We start from the raw sequence: 17,021 nt of genomic DNA, 5'->3' as shown, positions 1-17,021 counted from the left end.
GACGAGGCTTAAGTCCCAGACTAAAAGGCATTTTTGAGCTGTTTTAAAGTCAACTTGCACTGACAATAAGATGCACTCCAGTGCCTATAGGCACATTTATAAAATGTCCTAATTGAACTAAGGCTAAATCTATAGCCGCCTTATCTGTTGTTGTGTTTATTTCTCTAATAGAAGCTGTAGGGAGGTGGGTGCCATTTTTGTAGTATTTTTCTCCTGTTTTGTGGCTAGTTAGTAGGCTATATTTCTGTTGTTAATTTATTTTTCTTTAAGCAGTTTAGTTAAAGGTTTTACATTCAAGGAAGAACTCTTTTGTTTGTAATTTTGGTCTTGCTCCCTTTGGAAGCAAACGCTTACGTTATTTTAAATAACTTGTTTCTGTGTTACGGGCTGTAAATAAAAATGTGATCTGTGGTGCAGTGGCATAGCGCTCTTTATAACCATTAATATTGTTGCGTCTGCTTAAAACCCTAGACTCGTATAGGACGTAATACTGTGAAACACTGTCTCCAGTGACCTTCACTATTGATCTGGATAAAAATATTTAAAACCTGGAAAACATGTCACTGCTGTTTTCATATTTATTATTGTTTGTTCATGTAATGATTTATTGTTTAATTTTTTTCTGAGCAGATCCTAAATTCATTCTGGACCGTCACGGAAAAAGAAAACCCCAATTGTGGGCTGTTTCATATGAAACATGCATGCATGTGTAGCTCTGCTGGAATGAATGTCTCTATCTTCGGTCTGATCGCTGCATGTGGGATGGAACAACAGCTTTAAAACTAGAGCAGTAGAGGAGAGATCAGACACAACATATTTGCTGTCTCTTGGGTTATTTAAGGTTTTCCTTTCTCAGCCAGTTCAGCCAATGTTAGACTTTTTTTATTAACGGCATAAAGTTCACCGAATCAGGTTATTAACAATTGTACAGATCTATTTTTGACCCACTTGACTTGTATGTACAGTAACCTATGACTTTCATCCAAGAGCTTATGCTTAATCCTCACCCAGACCTTCGACCCTGCTTTCTCTTTATCAATCCCCCCTCTTACACTTTCCCTTGCTCTATATTACCCCCACCCCACCTTCCAAGTTGACCCTCATGGTGATTTATGCAGCTCACAGATGCACAGCTGCAGCAGGTCCCCATGCTGACCGAAGGGTAGTATTTACCGTGACTAATACATCCCAGATCTCCAAAACACATGGAAACAGAATGAGAGATATGTATAAGAGAATTAAAAAAGCATTTTGTTTCTGTCCTTCACAAAAGTTGCATACTAAACAATGACAAAAGGACCACATAGAGAATGAGAGGAGTTAATAGTTATGTAATGAGATGATTAATGAGTTTTATCTGAATTTGAATTAATGTTTTAGTTTATGATTGATTTGAAGCCCTGCCTAAATCCCTGAGCCCATGACTGTTCTTCCATTTTTTGGTTGTATTTGGATTTTTAACCCTGAAGGAAAGGGATACATTGGCCTACCCAGAAAAGCACCAGCCAACAAAAGTCAATATAAATGCTCTTTAACAGATATAGAAGCTGAATCATCCATACGGTCATTATGTTAAAGTCCCACTGAGCTGATTTTTGTGCTATACATTTATGAAAACTTAATTGATGCTTAACTCTGAGGACCATATTCTATTGGTCAGCAGATTTATTGGAGAAATGAAATTTTAAAGACAAATCCTTTCAACCCAAAACGTTTACAAAAGTGCTTATTTTTTCTTGTGCCATCCACGCATAACTGACAGAGGACATTTGAAATTTGAAAAAAATATATTTTATTTCACCATGGTGTTCTCACAATTTGTGTATAAAATGTATAAATTCTCTTTTTAAAAAAGAAAACGAAAAAGGAAAAAAAAATATTTTATGCACTGCATTTTAAATGTTCGTATCTCTGTACAAAACACACACAGAAAAGTACAAATACAAAAACCAACGCTTGTTTGAATGGCGAGTCTTCCGAAAATCTCCGTCGCGAGGAATCTCGCTCACCTCTCGCGCTCCCTGAGTGGCGGTTTCATCTCACGCGCTGCTGCCGCTGCTACCGGCGTGTCACGCGCAATGAAGTGATTCCCCGCATGCGGACGCAGTCAGTCCCGTCCTTTATCTGCAAAAGCACACATAGACAAAACAAAAGGTTATATTAATGTCAGGTCAAACAAATATATCATCTAGGCCATCCTTCTGATATGTTGGCCAATTCTGTTCTATCATTTTCTTTTTATTGGGCCAACTCAATAACCAACTCACTTGTGGTTTACATTTAAAGTGAGTAGCCTATTGCAGGGAAATTAATTTGTGATAGGGAACTTAAATGATTTTACACTTTACAATTTTTATTATCTTCTGGCACCAAATATGTGACCAAATGTATTATCAAGGGGGCATGCACAAGTAAAAAAAAGCTTAATTTAGACTATTTTATATTCATTCTTAAAATTTCTCTCTTTAATTTCATTGTATTGCATTTCAAGGGTCTTTCACACTTCCTAAGGTGCGTATATCCCCACATCCTACCCATTTCCCATCCATAAATGTTTACTATTATAAATATAAATGTTTATTATTATTGCTCTTTCAGACAGTATCAGTAACTAAATGCATTATCTCCCATGATCATAATTTTGAATGGTCTCTTACCCCTTTTCTCTGGCTGCTGAGGCAGAAAGTACATATGGTGCGCGGCTGCTTTCCTCCGCTGTCGCCCTGCGCGCTGTACACCGCGCTCACGCACGGCTGCGCGTCCTCTCCTCCATCCCCTATCAGGAGCACATTGGCCAGATGTGAGATGTAACTGGAGGCTAAGCGCAGAGTCTCAATCTTTGACAGCTTTCTGTCCACCGGTTCGGTGGGAATAAGAGTCCGTAACGCCGTGAAAGCCGTGTTGACGCTCTGCGTCCTATCGCGTTCCCGCGCGTTCGCTGCGTTCCGTTGCTTTACTATGACCACACCGCCCACCGAGGACTTGAGTGTCACCCGCCGCCGCTTCTCCGCACTGGGACAGCAACCGTAGCTCTGCTCCGAGCTGCCGTCGCTCTCGCTGCGGTTTTCCTCATCCTCGGACATCATGGCAACATCCGAGTACGCTAGATGAGTCGCAATGGGCCGCAGCATGGCAAATGCCATTACTAAAAAATGTTTGGACAAGAGCTCGATGAAACCGAGAGGGAAGTATCCAAAGTATCCAAAAGGAAATTATGGCTTGTTGTCAAGCACTAGCCACGCAAACACTGCATCGCCAAACCCTGATGTGTGTTTCTCTGATGTTACTTGCAGCAGTTGATCGACCTCATAACATGTTAAAAGATCCTCTTGATGTGCGTCCTTACAGTCATTCCATGCGCGAGCAGTTAAAGCAGGAGCAGTGCGCGCGGTCTTTTATAGGGAGGAGCGGTCAGTCATATGCAAATAAACAAAGCTACGGTCTCTCACACACTCTCTAAATCATATTTGAGCACAAAATACCTCCTTTTAATAGTTAATCGTTTTACAAACAAATTAATACATTCAAAGGACAGACATATGTTTAAATGATAAAGAAAAACCATAAAGTAGGCTAATGCATTCACATAAAAGTAGGCTTATAAACGGCATGTTTTTGGACAGGTAGGCTACAGTACCAGGGCCATGGTATTCTAGGAAGTACCTTTCAATGTAAACACCATGAAATAAATTTCGGTAACACTTTATTTTACATTGTTGTTGTTGTTGTTGTTGTTTACACGTTACATAGTTACTGTGTAAATAAATATAAATTATGCATTATTAAATGCAAATAACCCAAATCCAAATCCTACCCTAACCCTATAGTAAGTACATATAGTTATTATTATTACACAGTTCTTAAATGCATAATTACACTGGAACGCAGACACCTTAAAATCAAGTGTGTGGGCTGAATTTCAGTAGCCTGGTGTGCCATGGTATTTTCTTCTGTACCATCACTATATCATGGTATTTTGTCACAGTAAAAGGCTAAGGGTTTTGTGTTTCGATTTATTTGTAAATGTAATCTTAATCTCCAATTTATATTTATAATATTAAATGTAATTAAATTCGTTTATTCATCGTCTTATATTGTTGTTGATGAAATATTACAGTTCTGTTTCATGTCGTTTGTCATTGTTTCTTGTTCCTAGATTGTTTTTAACATCACTTATAATCTTACAAACTTATTTTATTTGTATGTTGTGTCTAGATGTAGGCCTACTGTAAAATAAAATAAAATAAACCCAATAAAATTGAAAACTTCTGTTTAATTGCTGCCCTATGTTTTAATAGATGCCATTTATTTAACACGTTTTAGACTTTGCATTTAATTATTAATGATCATTATTATTATGGAAAGAGATCAAGAAAATAGACTTTTAAGAGCTCGTGGAGTAATATGAGTCTTCACTGGGAAAAAAACAGAAGCTGCACCTGCAAGTAGGCTAACTCATGGCCGGTGATTATCCTCTGAATTTACTGCTTTTATTGCGCGGCCATTTGACAGCGAGGCGTTTAAAACAACAGTGGGCCTGTAATGAACGTGCAACAAACAACCTGGCAAACGCACTGCTAATGCTGCAAAAACCAACATGTTTATTTACACAAACACTTGTCGTTGCAATGAACTTAATAAGAATTTGCTAAACAAATTTAAAAAGTCATATTCATCCGCGAATCGAGTTTTTTAAGTCAACCCGAACAGGAGAGTAGCCTACATTTGTTTTTAAATACTTCTTTTTTTTAGTTTGCACTCAAAATTAGGCTATTACTGTTTTCGTTAAGTGAGAGTTTTAGACCCGCTGCGGTTTGTTTTCATTCAGTGGCTCAAAGAGCACGAGGCCATGATAAAGAACAGCAGGGGTCTCTCTCTCTCTCTCTCTCAGCCCTTTTCTTTTTCTTCATCATTTTTGGCTTCTTTTTCTACTATTATATACACACACACTTCATATTTACATAAAATTTGCAGTTTTCTACTACACTATATATATATATAGCCTACACAAACATATCAAATAAACACAAACTTTTATGTTAGATGCAATTAATTGCGATTAATCAATTTGACAGCTCTAGTTCACACATTACATTTATAGTTTAAGTTTAACTCATTTAAGTTTTCACTTTCCTTCCTGTCATAATTCATGCCTTGTCATGTAAAAAAAACATGTCTCACTGCTTCACAATCATGCTCTGACTGCATTACTGTTTCAGTGCAAAGGAATGCAAGACCTTAAATCATCCATATGGGCTTATGTACTCACTAACCTGTGACCTCTAATCTTTGACCTGAGGTTATATGTGCCCGAGCAATGTGACCATTCTCATTTGGTCCGAATAATCACTCTGTTGCAATATACATAGTTAACAGTGCTTTATTGGAACAAATACATTTTTATGTAAATGAATATTCCTTATCTGGGCCTTTTGACTGGGATTTTGAACTGGATCTTGGTCAGAAACTCTGTGTTTTGACAGCGTAACAACAGCTAAAAGCACAGTTTTACTCCAGCTCTAACTCACAGGTTATGTCCTCAGCAAGATAACAAGTAAAATTAAATTCACATAATTATGTTTGTTGGTCTCTCAACTGGTTTGTGGCCGAGGGGCAGAAGTTCTGCTGGAGGCTATGAGCTTCTGCAGGGGCTGAGCTCATGCAGAGATGGTTTGTTTATAGCCAGAAGCGGGTGTTGGGTAAATAAACATGAGGCAGATGTTAAGAATGATCTAAGAAAGAGAGAGTGAGACAGTGGCAAATGGCTTCCAGACCCTTTTTCTCTGTCTCATTTATTTTCTCTGTGCTTCCATGGCCCGTAATATGTCACTTGGAGCAGCTTTCACAAACATTCCAGTGTCACTTAAACCCGGGACTTTCTGTCCCCTCAGCTGCACCAACAACCCCCTCCCACCATCTACGACACTTACGACATTTTCAAAACACCTGCACGCTGTTTTTACAAGCCCAGGGGGCAATAATCAATAAAGCTCTGCCGATCCATCACTGAAAAAAAAAGAAATGGTGTAGAAGCAATATCCTCTCAGAAATTGTTAGTAAATTTCACAATTACAAAGAAACAGCAAGTAACACTTTAATGAAATGTGCAATTTTGAAGAATAAAAACTGAAAGTGTGCTTTCTAAAACATACTACAGTAATCTTTGCTTTATTTACAACTTCTTTTTTTTTTAAATCCCTAATATAAATGTTCCAAACAATCACCGAACAATTTAATAGTATTTTTAATATTAGTTTTTTTTTAAATAAATTGTATTGAACGTAAATAGTATTAAAAAAATAGTATTTTTTTAAAGAATTTTTAGGTTGTATAATTTCATTAACCTATATGTTCAATTTAAAACGTCCCTAATTCAGTGTTCTCATATGAGTTGGATGGGATGAATAAGTGAGGTAAGACTGCAGCTGAACACACAGATTTACAGGACCAACAACATTATGGCATGAGAAACCAACAGTCTTGTTTAGGAAGGAGAGAGAGACTGGTTAGGCTGTATAGGGTTCATGCATTTGAGTGAGAAGAGCAGGTGTGTGTGTGTGTGTGTGTGTGTTGGGAAGTGGGGGTAGAATATGCTATAACTCTAAGAACTCCTCCTCCATAATGCAACCCATAATCTATGACATTATATTAAAGGAATATTCCAGGTTTAATAACAACAGCATTTGGATAATGTGTATTACCACAAAAAATAATATAGATTAATATAATTAATCTGTTCAAATTTAGACATTATTTGAGCTACTGTATAAAGCTGTTCTTTTCATTTTACAGTGGTTTTGAATATTGAATAATAGAATATAACTTTACTCAGAAAATAGGCTAAATGATTTTTCAAGCTATTAAAATTATTTTAATGCAAATATTGTTTAGGTCTTGTGGCTACTATTAATGAAACAGTGAGTATTTTAACAGATTATCCCCATTCTCTTCAATCGTATAAGTGTCTCACTGTAACCCAGATGTTTGTATTAAAAATATGCCACAAATGCTGTTGATTGAGCTCAACTTGTTTTAACCTCTGTAATAATATTCCTTTGATAAGCTGCTGTCATAGAGAAATACACATTTGAATTTATAACAAATGTGAATTTCCAACCTGATCTCACGGGAAAACGTACAAATTCTACGCGGTGGCTAATTCGTACAAATTCATACGACCTCACTGCCCAATTCGTATGAATTCATACGACCTCACTGCCCAATTCGTATGAATTCATACGAATGACCTACCCCTGACCCCGCCCCTAAACCTACCCATCACGTGGGTTTAGACAAATCGTACGAATTCGTACGACCTCACTCAATTGTACGAATTAGCCACCTTTTTATCATTCGTACGAATTCGTACGAATTGGACGTGAGATAGTGTTGGAATTTCAGCTGTATGACTATACGATCAGTGTCTGATGACTCATATTGTGGCCACATGTGATGAGGTGTGTGTGAGTAAGAGAGAGAGAGAGAGAGAGAGAGAGAGAGAGAGAGAGAGAGAGAGAGAGAGAGAGGAGGAAAAAACGTGCTTTCAGGACAGCTAATTCTTCCCAGCATTTGCAAGTCTAATGTAAGTCCATCCAGAGGGGATGAGAAGTCCATTATTCATTTGCATGTAACTCTACAAATATGCTGAAATAGTTTGGTAATTTTCCCTGTGTGAGAGTGCAAGTATATGTCATCACATAACCCTCCTGGACTGCAGCGTCAGCAGGGGATTCGTACAGCACACAGATCCACAGTGTGAAATCAGACGCTATTCAGGGAAATGTTGACTGACCCCTGCAGGTAAGGGTCAATGGTAGGATCCTGCCAAAAGCTGTACAGGAAAAGGAAGTCTATTCATGTCCTATTGCTCCATAACTCTTGGACTCTGACATACAAAACAAGACCATACAGCAGGAGCACCAACACACACTTAATGGACACTTTAAATTAAGTTTTTAAGTTATTTTAAGACAAAGTGACATGTGAAGGCCAAGTATGGTAACCTATACTCAGAATTTGTCCTCTGCATTTAATCCTGCAACCTTCGTGTTACCAGTCTGACTCTCTAACCATTAGCCTATGAGAGAATTGAAGCAAGTCTATGTCATTGTCCTGTTTTACTATTATATTTTATCATACATAATTTGTTTGTAAATTATTCCTGTGTAAATTGTTGCATTCAATTCAACAAGAAATTTACGTAAGATGACGTTTATGAACGAATCATTCTGCACGTCTTTTATGAATAAAATTCTGTATGTGAAAAATTAACAGGACAAAAAAATAAAACAATTTCACACCTAGCTTGTCATTTAAATCTATTTTCTATATTTTCCTATTGTGAACGATTCAACCATGCATGCGTTTCATAAAAAAAAAAGAAAAAAAGGCCATGTCGTTTTTAGTCGCGACAGCCCCTCCTTGGCCCATTCCTCTGAGGAAGGACCTGCTTTCTCTGAGACGGGGCACTCTATGGCACCTGCGTCCAGACCTCTGGAAACTCCATGTCTGGTCCTTGGATGGGACGTGGAGGTTCTAGGTGACCTACCTCAGGCGGTGGTAGACACCATCACTTCTGCTAGAGCCCACTCAACGAGGTGACTCTGCACTGAAGTGGAACCTGTTCGTTGAATGGTGTTCTTCCCACCGGAAAGACCCCCGAGGATGTCCGATCAGAGTCATGCTTTCTTTCCTGCAAGATGGGTTGGAGCGAAGGCTGTCTCCCTCCACCCTCAAAGTGTATGTTGCCGCTATCGGTGCACATCACGATGCAGTTGAAGGTAAGTCATTGGGAAAGCATGACCTGATCGTCAGGTTCCTGAGGGGAGTGAGGAGACTGAATCATGCCTTGCCCGTCTGCACCTTGCGGTTATACGTGGACAGAACGCAAAGCTTCAGGACCTCAGATCAGCTCTTCGTCTGTTACGGAGGCCAGCAAAAGGGAAAGGCTGTCTCCAAGCAGAGGTTAGCCCACTGGATAGTGGTATCAGACCCAAGACATGCCTTGTTCAGGTTGCGAGCACACTCAACTAGAAGTGTTGCTTCCTCCTGGGCGCTGGCTCAAGGTGACCGCTGACAGATATATGTGGAGCTGCAGGCTGGGCGACACCTAACACATTCGCTAAATTCTATAACCTTCATGTAGAGCCGGTATCTTCCCGTATACTCTCCCCAGTGGCCAGTAGCGCAAAGGACCCGTTCTTAGTGTCGGCTTGCAACGCTACTCCCGCCCCGCTGGGCCGGATACGTGCGTCTATTTGCTCCAGTGGTGTTCCCCAGAAATGACTAACCCTGTGAGTTCCTCCGTCACCCCTGCGGCAGTCAGACGTTGCGGAGCATCTGATGCCAGGCCTACACTCATATGCATTGTGTAACCTGTGCTAGGCTGAGTGTCCATATGTAGCGGTCCCTGCAGCAACCCCATATGTGTATTCCTCCACGATCAGCTCCTCTTTGGACGAGCCCGTGTCTTTCTCTCTACAGAGCGGGCTCTGTCGGTGTTCTTCCCCCCTATAACTACGCAAGAACCACCCCAGAGACTGCCATATGTTGTACTACCCTGCTTGGCTAGTCCATATGTGTAACCGTCACAGTGCCTCCCTCAGGGGTAGGATGTGGTTCCCGCAGCGTTCCCTTCCCCAAGGGCACGCTTTCCCAGCGCTATCCAATAAGACCAGGAGGCTCAAGCAGAGCGCTGGAAGGGCCAGTAGCGGTGGCGTTTTGGTAGATATCCCCATTTGTCAGAATCACTTCTGACCTACGTCATAGTGAGCTGACGAAGGGGAACATCTCGGTTACGTATGGTAACCCTCGTTCCCTCCTCGGGAACGGAGACGTACGTCCCCTCGCCACAGTTGCTGAGCTTCCGCTGTAACAAATCCGGCTCCTCAGCGGAAAAACAAGGATGCAATGCACCTGCCGCTCATTATATGCTCGCACCGCGATGAACAGCAGCTGGTGAAATTATCACATGCCTTTGTGCATTGGCTCGTTTAGTTACACTCGAAGTAGATAGGTTCATGAGCAAGATCCCCATTCGTCAGAATCACTTCTGACCAGTGGCGGCTTTCAAAGAGGGGAAGCTCATTTTCGGCCTACATCATAAAAATTGTCCATTTATTTATACGTAAATTCTGCCCTACGTTCCTTTTCAAGAAAATGCTCTGTGACCCTGTCGTACCAACTAGGCATCTTTTCCGACTTTTTATTGTATGAAATCGCTGTCAATCAAAAGGAGATGCAGCCTTTCGAAAGACCCTCCAATCATCACGCAGAAGCCCGGAGTCCAGGCCAGCCCACTCCTCCATTAACCCCCAGAGACGCTGAGCGTCCTTGGGCGGGACATAATCGCAGCATTTATCCAATGACCGTCTAGTTTCGAAGCACTGAAAAAAACTGCTCAAAGCAGCTCCATTGAAGTCAATGGACGCTGGGCTTCAACAGGGAAATGCACTGTGACGCTACGGGAATGTATGAGAAGGAAATCGAGTCAGCCGACCTGCTATATGTAACTGATTCTGAACGAACTCGTCTTTGAGATGAACGTGTTCTAACGCATTTTTAGTCAATAAAATGTTAACACAATAGTACATATTTGACCATTATTTTTTTGACATTATAGGGGAAGCCGAGCTTGCCTTGCAGTCTTAAAGAAATCCCCACTGCTTCTGACGTACGTCTCCGTTCCCTCCTCGGGGAACGAGGGTTACCATACGTAACTGAGATGTTCTTCTCTATTACAAGTCAGTAAGGAGAATTACATTATTAGCAAAATATATAAATGGTAATGTGCATAAATATAACAAGTTATAAAAAATATCATTCAGAATCTCACACTCATGATCTTACGCTCAAGAACAAGAGGAGGGAAGATCGGCTTCCAGGTCAAAGCCTGTGTCTTGTGCCCTTCTGATCCTCAGACAGAATGGATTTGTCTGAGAGAGATGATTTCTCACGCCTGTCAAAAGCAGAGCAGTGGAATTACATCGGTACAATGACAGGTGACTGAGGTTGAAAAATTCATGAGACTTTCAAACATAAGTATACTAACAATGATGTTACAAATTATGTAAGTGAAACCTTACCTTAAGTACCTGGAACCATTTCTTCTCCCACCATCTGTCATTGTTCATCTTTCTCCTCCTAGTTAGGATGAAAAATCTTTGGGAAGTAAAAGACAATCTTACAGCTTCCTTTATTTCCCCAAAAAGCAGCAGGTGTAGCCCACGCTTCCCAAATTGGGTGTGTGTCGTCTCTCTTTCTTTGTGTCTCCTCAATCAGGGGTTATGCGTGTCAGGGCACTTCTAAGGATACATTTTTTCCAGACCGTGAGGAAGCCACAGGAAGTCTTCTCACACGCGACCATTCTTTTGCCAGAAATTTACAGTCAGTCAGGTTTGTTCCGCCGAGGCCCGGGGCCCCCTCTTCACTTCCTGAGGGGCCCCAAAGGGAGGCCAAGATCAGGGCCGGGACCCCAGGGACTCGTATATCGGCAATGGATAAACTCTGTTATCTACCAGCAGAGATCTACACGGTAGTAATCGCCAATCACAGGCCTGTACCTTCCTCCACGATCAAAGGATGCGACTGTAAATACATGATTCCTGCAATCAGCAGCTGTTGATCTTCAGCTGAACACTGTTGCTATAAAGATCCCAAGGTAACACAATATCTCTTAAAGGGATAGTTCACCCAAAAATTAAATGCTATTATGTACAGACCCTCACGTCGTTCTGAACCTATATGACTTTTTTTTTTTTTCCTTCAGAACACAAAATAAGATATTTTGAAGATATTTTGTCTATAGAGTGCTGCAGGGATGATGTATTTTTGTAAGCCAAAACCAAGAAATGAGTTAGCATTCTTGCGATTCTGGTTCCATTATCCTGAAGTCATAGGTTTTTGGTTTAATGCCAGAAATAAGGTCTGTGGTAAACACAAGGTCAATATATTTTCACAGTTTAGTCATAAAATACATCATTAAAACCCTCTTGTGTTTTTTAAAAGCTTTTACTTGTCTTGGAAAAGGTGGTTGCTAACAAGCGGCTAAATGGGACTACAGAGGCTGACATTAAACATCATCAGCTAAACAGGAAAACTCATCTACTCACTATTCCGCTTTTACAGCCTCATTGTATTTGTAATCGTGCTCTTGCAAGCTATTATACCTCAAACTTACATGATAAGTGTTTTTTAAATAAAGACTGAAAGAGTTGTCGGAAGCTTAGTGATGTGACGTAGAAGTCTACGTTTAGCTTTTTACCAATGCCGATTGTATTTAAGCTTCAATATTCATAAAAGTTGTGTTCATTTGGGAAGATTAACATGATGAACAAAACTTGTAAGAATCATAAACTTTTGGTTATGAGCTTATTTTCTGCAATAATCCAAAAGCCAATGGAAAATTCTAATTGATTTTGCTGAGGGAACCAGGGTGATGCTAACTTCCAAGTTAGCCTACAGAAATACATCATCACTGCAGCACTCTATGCCAATGTTGTTTTGGACCCCATTGACTATCAATGTATGGACCAAATGTTTTTTCCAATATGAGTAGGTAAGGCAATTTTGGAGCGGCTAGCAATAGCAAGCTAGCTCTGAAGCATTAGATCCCACCCTCCCTTCAGAGCGCTCTCAAAGCCACGCCTCCTCCAAAACATCATATCAGATTTTTGGTCCTGAGACTTCCATAGACGATATATGTGTACATTTTTTAATATTTAGAGCACTTCTATCATTGATTTCTGTTAGGATGTGAAGAGAGTTTCAACCAGAATAACAAAAAGTGTTTATGAAAAAAATTGCCTACCCCTTTAAGGAGATTTACATATGCAAAACTTTGAAGCTGCTGACATTTGCAAAGCTTTTTTATTATGAAGCCATTCCATACAAACTGTTGCAACATTCAGAAATACACAATAAAATTTGTCATTTTTATTATATTATTGACTGAGCCACCTGCAATTTTTGCGGTCAGAGATTCTAGGGTTCAAAAGCTTCAGTCATTGTTGTTGTAGAGTCTGAGAGGCCTTTCGCTATGGATATTAGGCCAAGGTCAAGGGTCAAAAGGAAATGAAATGCCATTACAAGGAAAAAATCTGAGGTGCCCGTCCTCTGATCTCCTCCAGACAACAGCTGAAAGTAGAAATAATTGAGACCAGTTTTATGTCAGATTAGCGGTTTCACTATATGTCCTCTACACCAGTCTGACTGTGAGCTTCAATCCATCTATATATAGCAGTGTAATAAAACTGAGCATTCATTCTTTTCCTTCATTCCAGCCTGCAGAGGAGAAGAATGCTGGCCAGTTCTCATGACACATGACCCCCAACATGTCCTGCCGTAATAGATGAGCTTCAGAGAGCGTCCTAAAATTCTCATGCCCCTCCACTGGCATATAAAAAAATCAATTGTCATTTTTAAAAATGCTGTGAAGAAATTTAGTGCATCTAAAAATACACTAAGTACATAGTTTGCTGTGGTTTTATTAAAATGTGCTGATTAAGATGGGCAGAATCAGCTTGTAATATTGAAAGCAGAACAGTAAAAAAGTAAATAGTGAAATTCTTATGACTCTGACTGTGCCAGACAATCATCTGACATCAGAGTCCACCCATGAGACTCAATCTCAAAGCTTTTGGTCCAGAGCACAGACATAACCAAGTCCAATGGTCACCAGACAGGCACATGGATGTGGTCATCTTGCAGATGGTCATGGTGTGGTTTGGCAGGAATGTGAATGTAACAAAATGAAAACAATCATCAAAGGTCAGATAAGCCTGAGCATCGAATGGAAGCATACAATACAAATCTGCATTTTTTTTTTAACCAATTAAATGCATTAATGCAAATAGAACAGAATAAAGTATTTCACTTTCTTTTTCTAATAAGAACTGTAGCTATTTTTTAATAAAGTTAAATAGCCTTTAGGTTGTTCTACAAACTGATTTTGTGACTGAATAGCTCTATAGGGGACATAACATTGGACAAAATCTCATACTCTGCTCAAAGTTTTCCCCAAGAGAACCGGAGGGGGGCCGAAAAGTAAAAAAATAAAATAAATAGTTTTAAAATAAATCTAAATGAACACTTACTAAAAAAAAAAATGAAATATTTTATTTGTTTACCTTTATATAATATTAACCAATAACAGAACCAAACACGAATGTGGTGTTAAATAACTGGTCAAAAAAAGTTTGGGAAGCCTAGCTCTAATCCATCAGTGTTATAATGCTGCCATCTGATGGTCAGGCTAAGAACTGACAGATGAATGGAGACTTGTTTAGTCATCATGACTTGAATCTCACAGTGAACAAGCAAAAGGATGTTGGGCAAAAGGAATATAAATATGCATATGACATTTGTTTTGGATAATTCAAAACTCATAGCTCATTCATAAGAATGAAACACCTTTAGAGATATAACTGACACATCTTGAAACTTAAGCTGCAGGAACATCAGTGCCATTTTCATCAGAATCCACATTTCAGAGTTACAGAAAACACAATCATCCAGGATAAATGTGCCTGAACACCATCCTGATGGCTGTCAGTGAAGGTTTGCCAACCTCAGTGCTCGTCTCTTATGCGTGTCGTATGTCCACTGATCTATATAGATCTATCTAGATCAGTGGCCGTGTCACTCACAGTAGATTCGGCGTGGATGCTCCCAGGTAGGTACGCAGGTCTGAGATGTTAGATTTTATGATCTTGGCTGGTATGGATTTCATCTTTAATCTCTGATAGGCAGCAAATCGATGACAGCCTCCAAAAGAATAGTAATAATTGCCCCCCTTTTCTCCAGTGATCCAAAGCACGTCTATGGGAGGCACATCTGAGATATCTGAGCCCTCCTGGAAAATCATCATATCACATCATCACAACATTTTCTACGGCGACCTTGTATAATGTCACAAACTGATTAAGCACATTTAAACGTTAAATGTAGTCAATACTAATTATTCTAACCTTTATGCTGGTCATGAGGCTTTGGACCTTCTGCTCGTCTAAAACAGGCGGAATGGGTCGTATGATTACGTCCATTGGGATGTTATGGACGTCTTGGATGTTGTCTGAATGGATAGAGCGGTTTTCGCTGCGTAAACTGCCCATGTTTCGACTGAAAATCGTGAATGGATTCACGCTTGAGGTACCGACGTGCTTCCGGAAAACACCGCTCAGAGTTTGAAACATCACCAGAAAAAGTTTTACCAGACGTCAGGGAAGTACTGTGTCTGCGCATGCGCGAGTAATATTTCCTTCTGGTCCTAATCTTTTCCCTTTCCTGTCTGTTTTTCAGCAGAACAAAATAATAGTCAGTGTATTATAATTAAAACGTTTTCTTTAAATCTTGTATCTATATGTATTAAAAATTATATAAATAATATTAATTATGGATATTGATAATATGTATAAATATATATATATAAATAGGCTATATTAAATTAATTATTATTAATAAAATAATACTAAAAGTTGTATTTTACTAAGTAAGTGTGATGTACCAAGAGTGCTATTCAATCCTGTGATTCAACCATAGACTGTAAAAAAATATGGACGTAGTGTCCGTGACGCCACCCGTAGGTTTCTGAAGACCGTTTTTGAACATAGACAGTAAAAGAAATGGATACAGCGACCCCGTTGGATTCAACGGAGAAAAGTGAAGTCAATTAGAAAGCGCCCACTTCCTGATGGCTGAGCGTACTGCGCAGACTCAAACTGAGCTTGACGACGTAGATGTGAGGTGAGCAACCTGTCTGTCTTCTAGTAGCTGTGCCAAGAGAAATCTGAATCATTCTCTTCCGAAACTTGCAGAGACGGAGATCGTGAGTAGGAGGTGTCCATGAGCTTGGAGCAGGAGCAACTTTTGCTAAGTATTCTGATTAATTATTTTGTCATTTTGCCTCCACGTCCCCCGATTGCCTGCGATCTTCTCCTCCTGTCTATATGGTAATTTCTCTACTGTGCGACAGAGAGTCGCATGGTTATGACGCAATCGTTAGCCTATTTTTACAAAAACTGCTTCTACGGGGCCATAACGTAAGATACAAGGTAATGGAGCCTTTTATACATTTTCGTGTTTCTTTAGAAATAAGTCTTTAAACGCCTCAGATGTAAAGTTATTCGCTGACAAAGTGACGCCAAAATGACTGGGAGTCAATGGAATGCTAACAGCATGTGATGGTCTGCTAATCAATGGCGCCCCCGGGGAAGCTTCAGTTTTTTCTGAAAGATTACCCCCTTGTTTTTGAAGCCTAAAGTGGGCGTGGCCGACCGTCGCCATCTTGGTAGCACGTCACTCCCAAATTTATTTATTTTTACAGTCAGACAATTAGCTGAGGTAAGGTGACGGCTAAAAAACAGCAGACAAACGGCTAATGATGACTAATGACCACTGCAGTGGGAATCCACCTGTCACTCAAAAGTGGACACCCTTAATTATGCAGAAATTTAAGGCTTAATATAATTTAAACGGATGAGTTATAAAAAAATTCACCCCCCTCACAGTTGTCATGAAGGGCAAAATTAGCTGTATAGACCAAAGCCACTTTTTGCTCCAGGCTGTAAACATGTTTTTTTTCTGCTGTAAAGTTGGGCATTTTAACATGGGGGAGATGCAGACTCACTTTTGCAGCCAGCCTCAAGCGGACAGTTAATGAATTGTCGTTTAATTCACTTCCGTGTTGGTTTCAAGAGAGAGACAGGGAGGTTTTAATCTTCATTAAAAGTAAAGAAGCGAAATGATATTACCAGTGCTGTTGCCGCTCTTTCCTATTGCGGTCTTTGATTTTGAAATTAGCTGATGATCAATAAAATGCAGCTCATATCAGAGAATGTCTAATAGGACGGGCTCTGCTCATATCTGTTGCTTTCGGTGACGTGCACTCCATTAAATTTGCATGTAGCGCGGGAACTGAAGATCGGGTTTATTTTTTACAGTCTATCTATGGTTTATATCCGTTTTTGGAAAACACATTTATGTGACCATGTGTAAATGGAATCGTTTTGATAAATCAGATAGCT

General features: G+C 39.9%; 2 protein-coding genes across 2 annotated transcripts; both read right to left on the bottom strand.

Annotated features, from left to right (window-relative positions):
- Window positions 1–1,637: 1,637 nt before the first annotated feature.
- On the bottom strand, window positions 1,638–3,357 carry tcf15 (transcription factor 15). Its single transcript, XM_079898112.1, has 2 exons — window positions 2,658–3,357; window positions 1,638–2,124 (listed from the first exon to the last, which is right to left on the bottom strand). Exons 1-2 carry the CDS (start codon window positions 3,141–3,143, stop codon window positions 2,059–2,061), a joined length of 552 nt encoding a protein of 183 aa, XP_079754238.1. The 5' UTR covers window positions 3,144–3,357; the 3' UTR covers window positions 1,638–2,058.
- Window positions 3,358–11,770: 8,413 nt separating this feature from the next.
- Window positions 11,771–15,252, bottom strand: srxn1 (sulfiredoxin 1 homolog). Its single transcript, XM_079896162.1, has 3 exons — window positions 14,967–15,252; window positions 14,646–14,851; window positions 11,771–13,134 (listed from the first exon to the last, which is right to left on the bottom strand). Exons 1-3 carry the CDS (start codon window positions 15,189–15,191, stop codon window positions 13,083–13,085), a joined length of 483 nt encoding a protein of 160 aa, XP_079752288.1. The 5' UTR covers window positions 15,192–15,252; the 3' UTR covers window positions 11,771–13,082.
- Window positions 15,253–17,021: the final 1,769 nt, after the last annotated feature.

Source organism: Squalius cephalus (genome assembly GCF_949319135.1).
Source record: "Squalius cephalus genome assembly, chromosome: 16".
Lineage (NCBI taxonomy): Eukaryota > Metazoa > Chordata > Actinopteri > Cypriniformes > Leuciscidae > Squalius > Squalius cephalus.
This window is presented reverse-complemented; position numbering and strand designations above follow the sequence as displayed.

Excerpts from the sequence above, each read along its gene's own strand:
- tcf15 (XM_079898112.1), bottom strand. The coding sequence starts at position 3,143 with ATGGCATTTGCCATGCTGCGGCCCATTGCGACTCATCTAGCGTACTCG. Across the intron at positions 2,125-2,657 it reads TCAGCAGCCAGAGAAAAGGG|ATAAAGGACGGGACTGACTG; the intron begins GTAAGAGACCAT and ends GTGCTTTTGCAG.
- srxn1 (XM_079896162.1), bottom strand. The coding sequence starts at position 15,191 with ATGTTTCAAACTCTGAGCGGTGTTTTCCGGAAGCACGTCGGTACCTCA. Across the intron at positions 14,852-14,966 it reads GCCTCATGACCAGCATAAAG|GAGGGCTCAGATATCTCAGA; the intron begins GTTAGAATAATT and ends ATGATTTTCCAG. Across the intron at positions 13,135-14,645 it reads GCATCCACGCCGAATCTACT|CTGTTGTCTGGAGGAGATCA; the intron begins GTGAGTGACACG and ends TTCTACTTTCAG.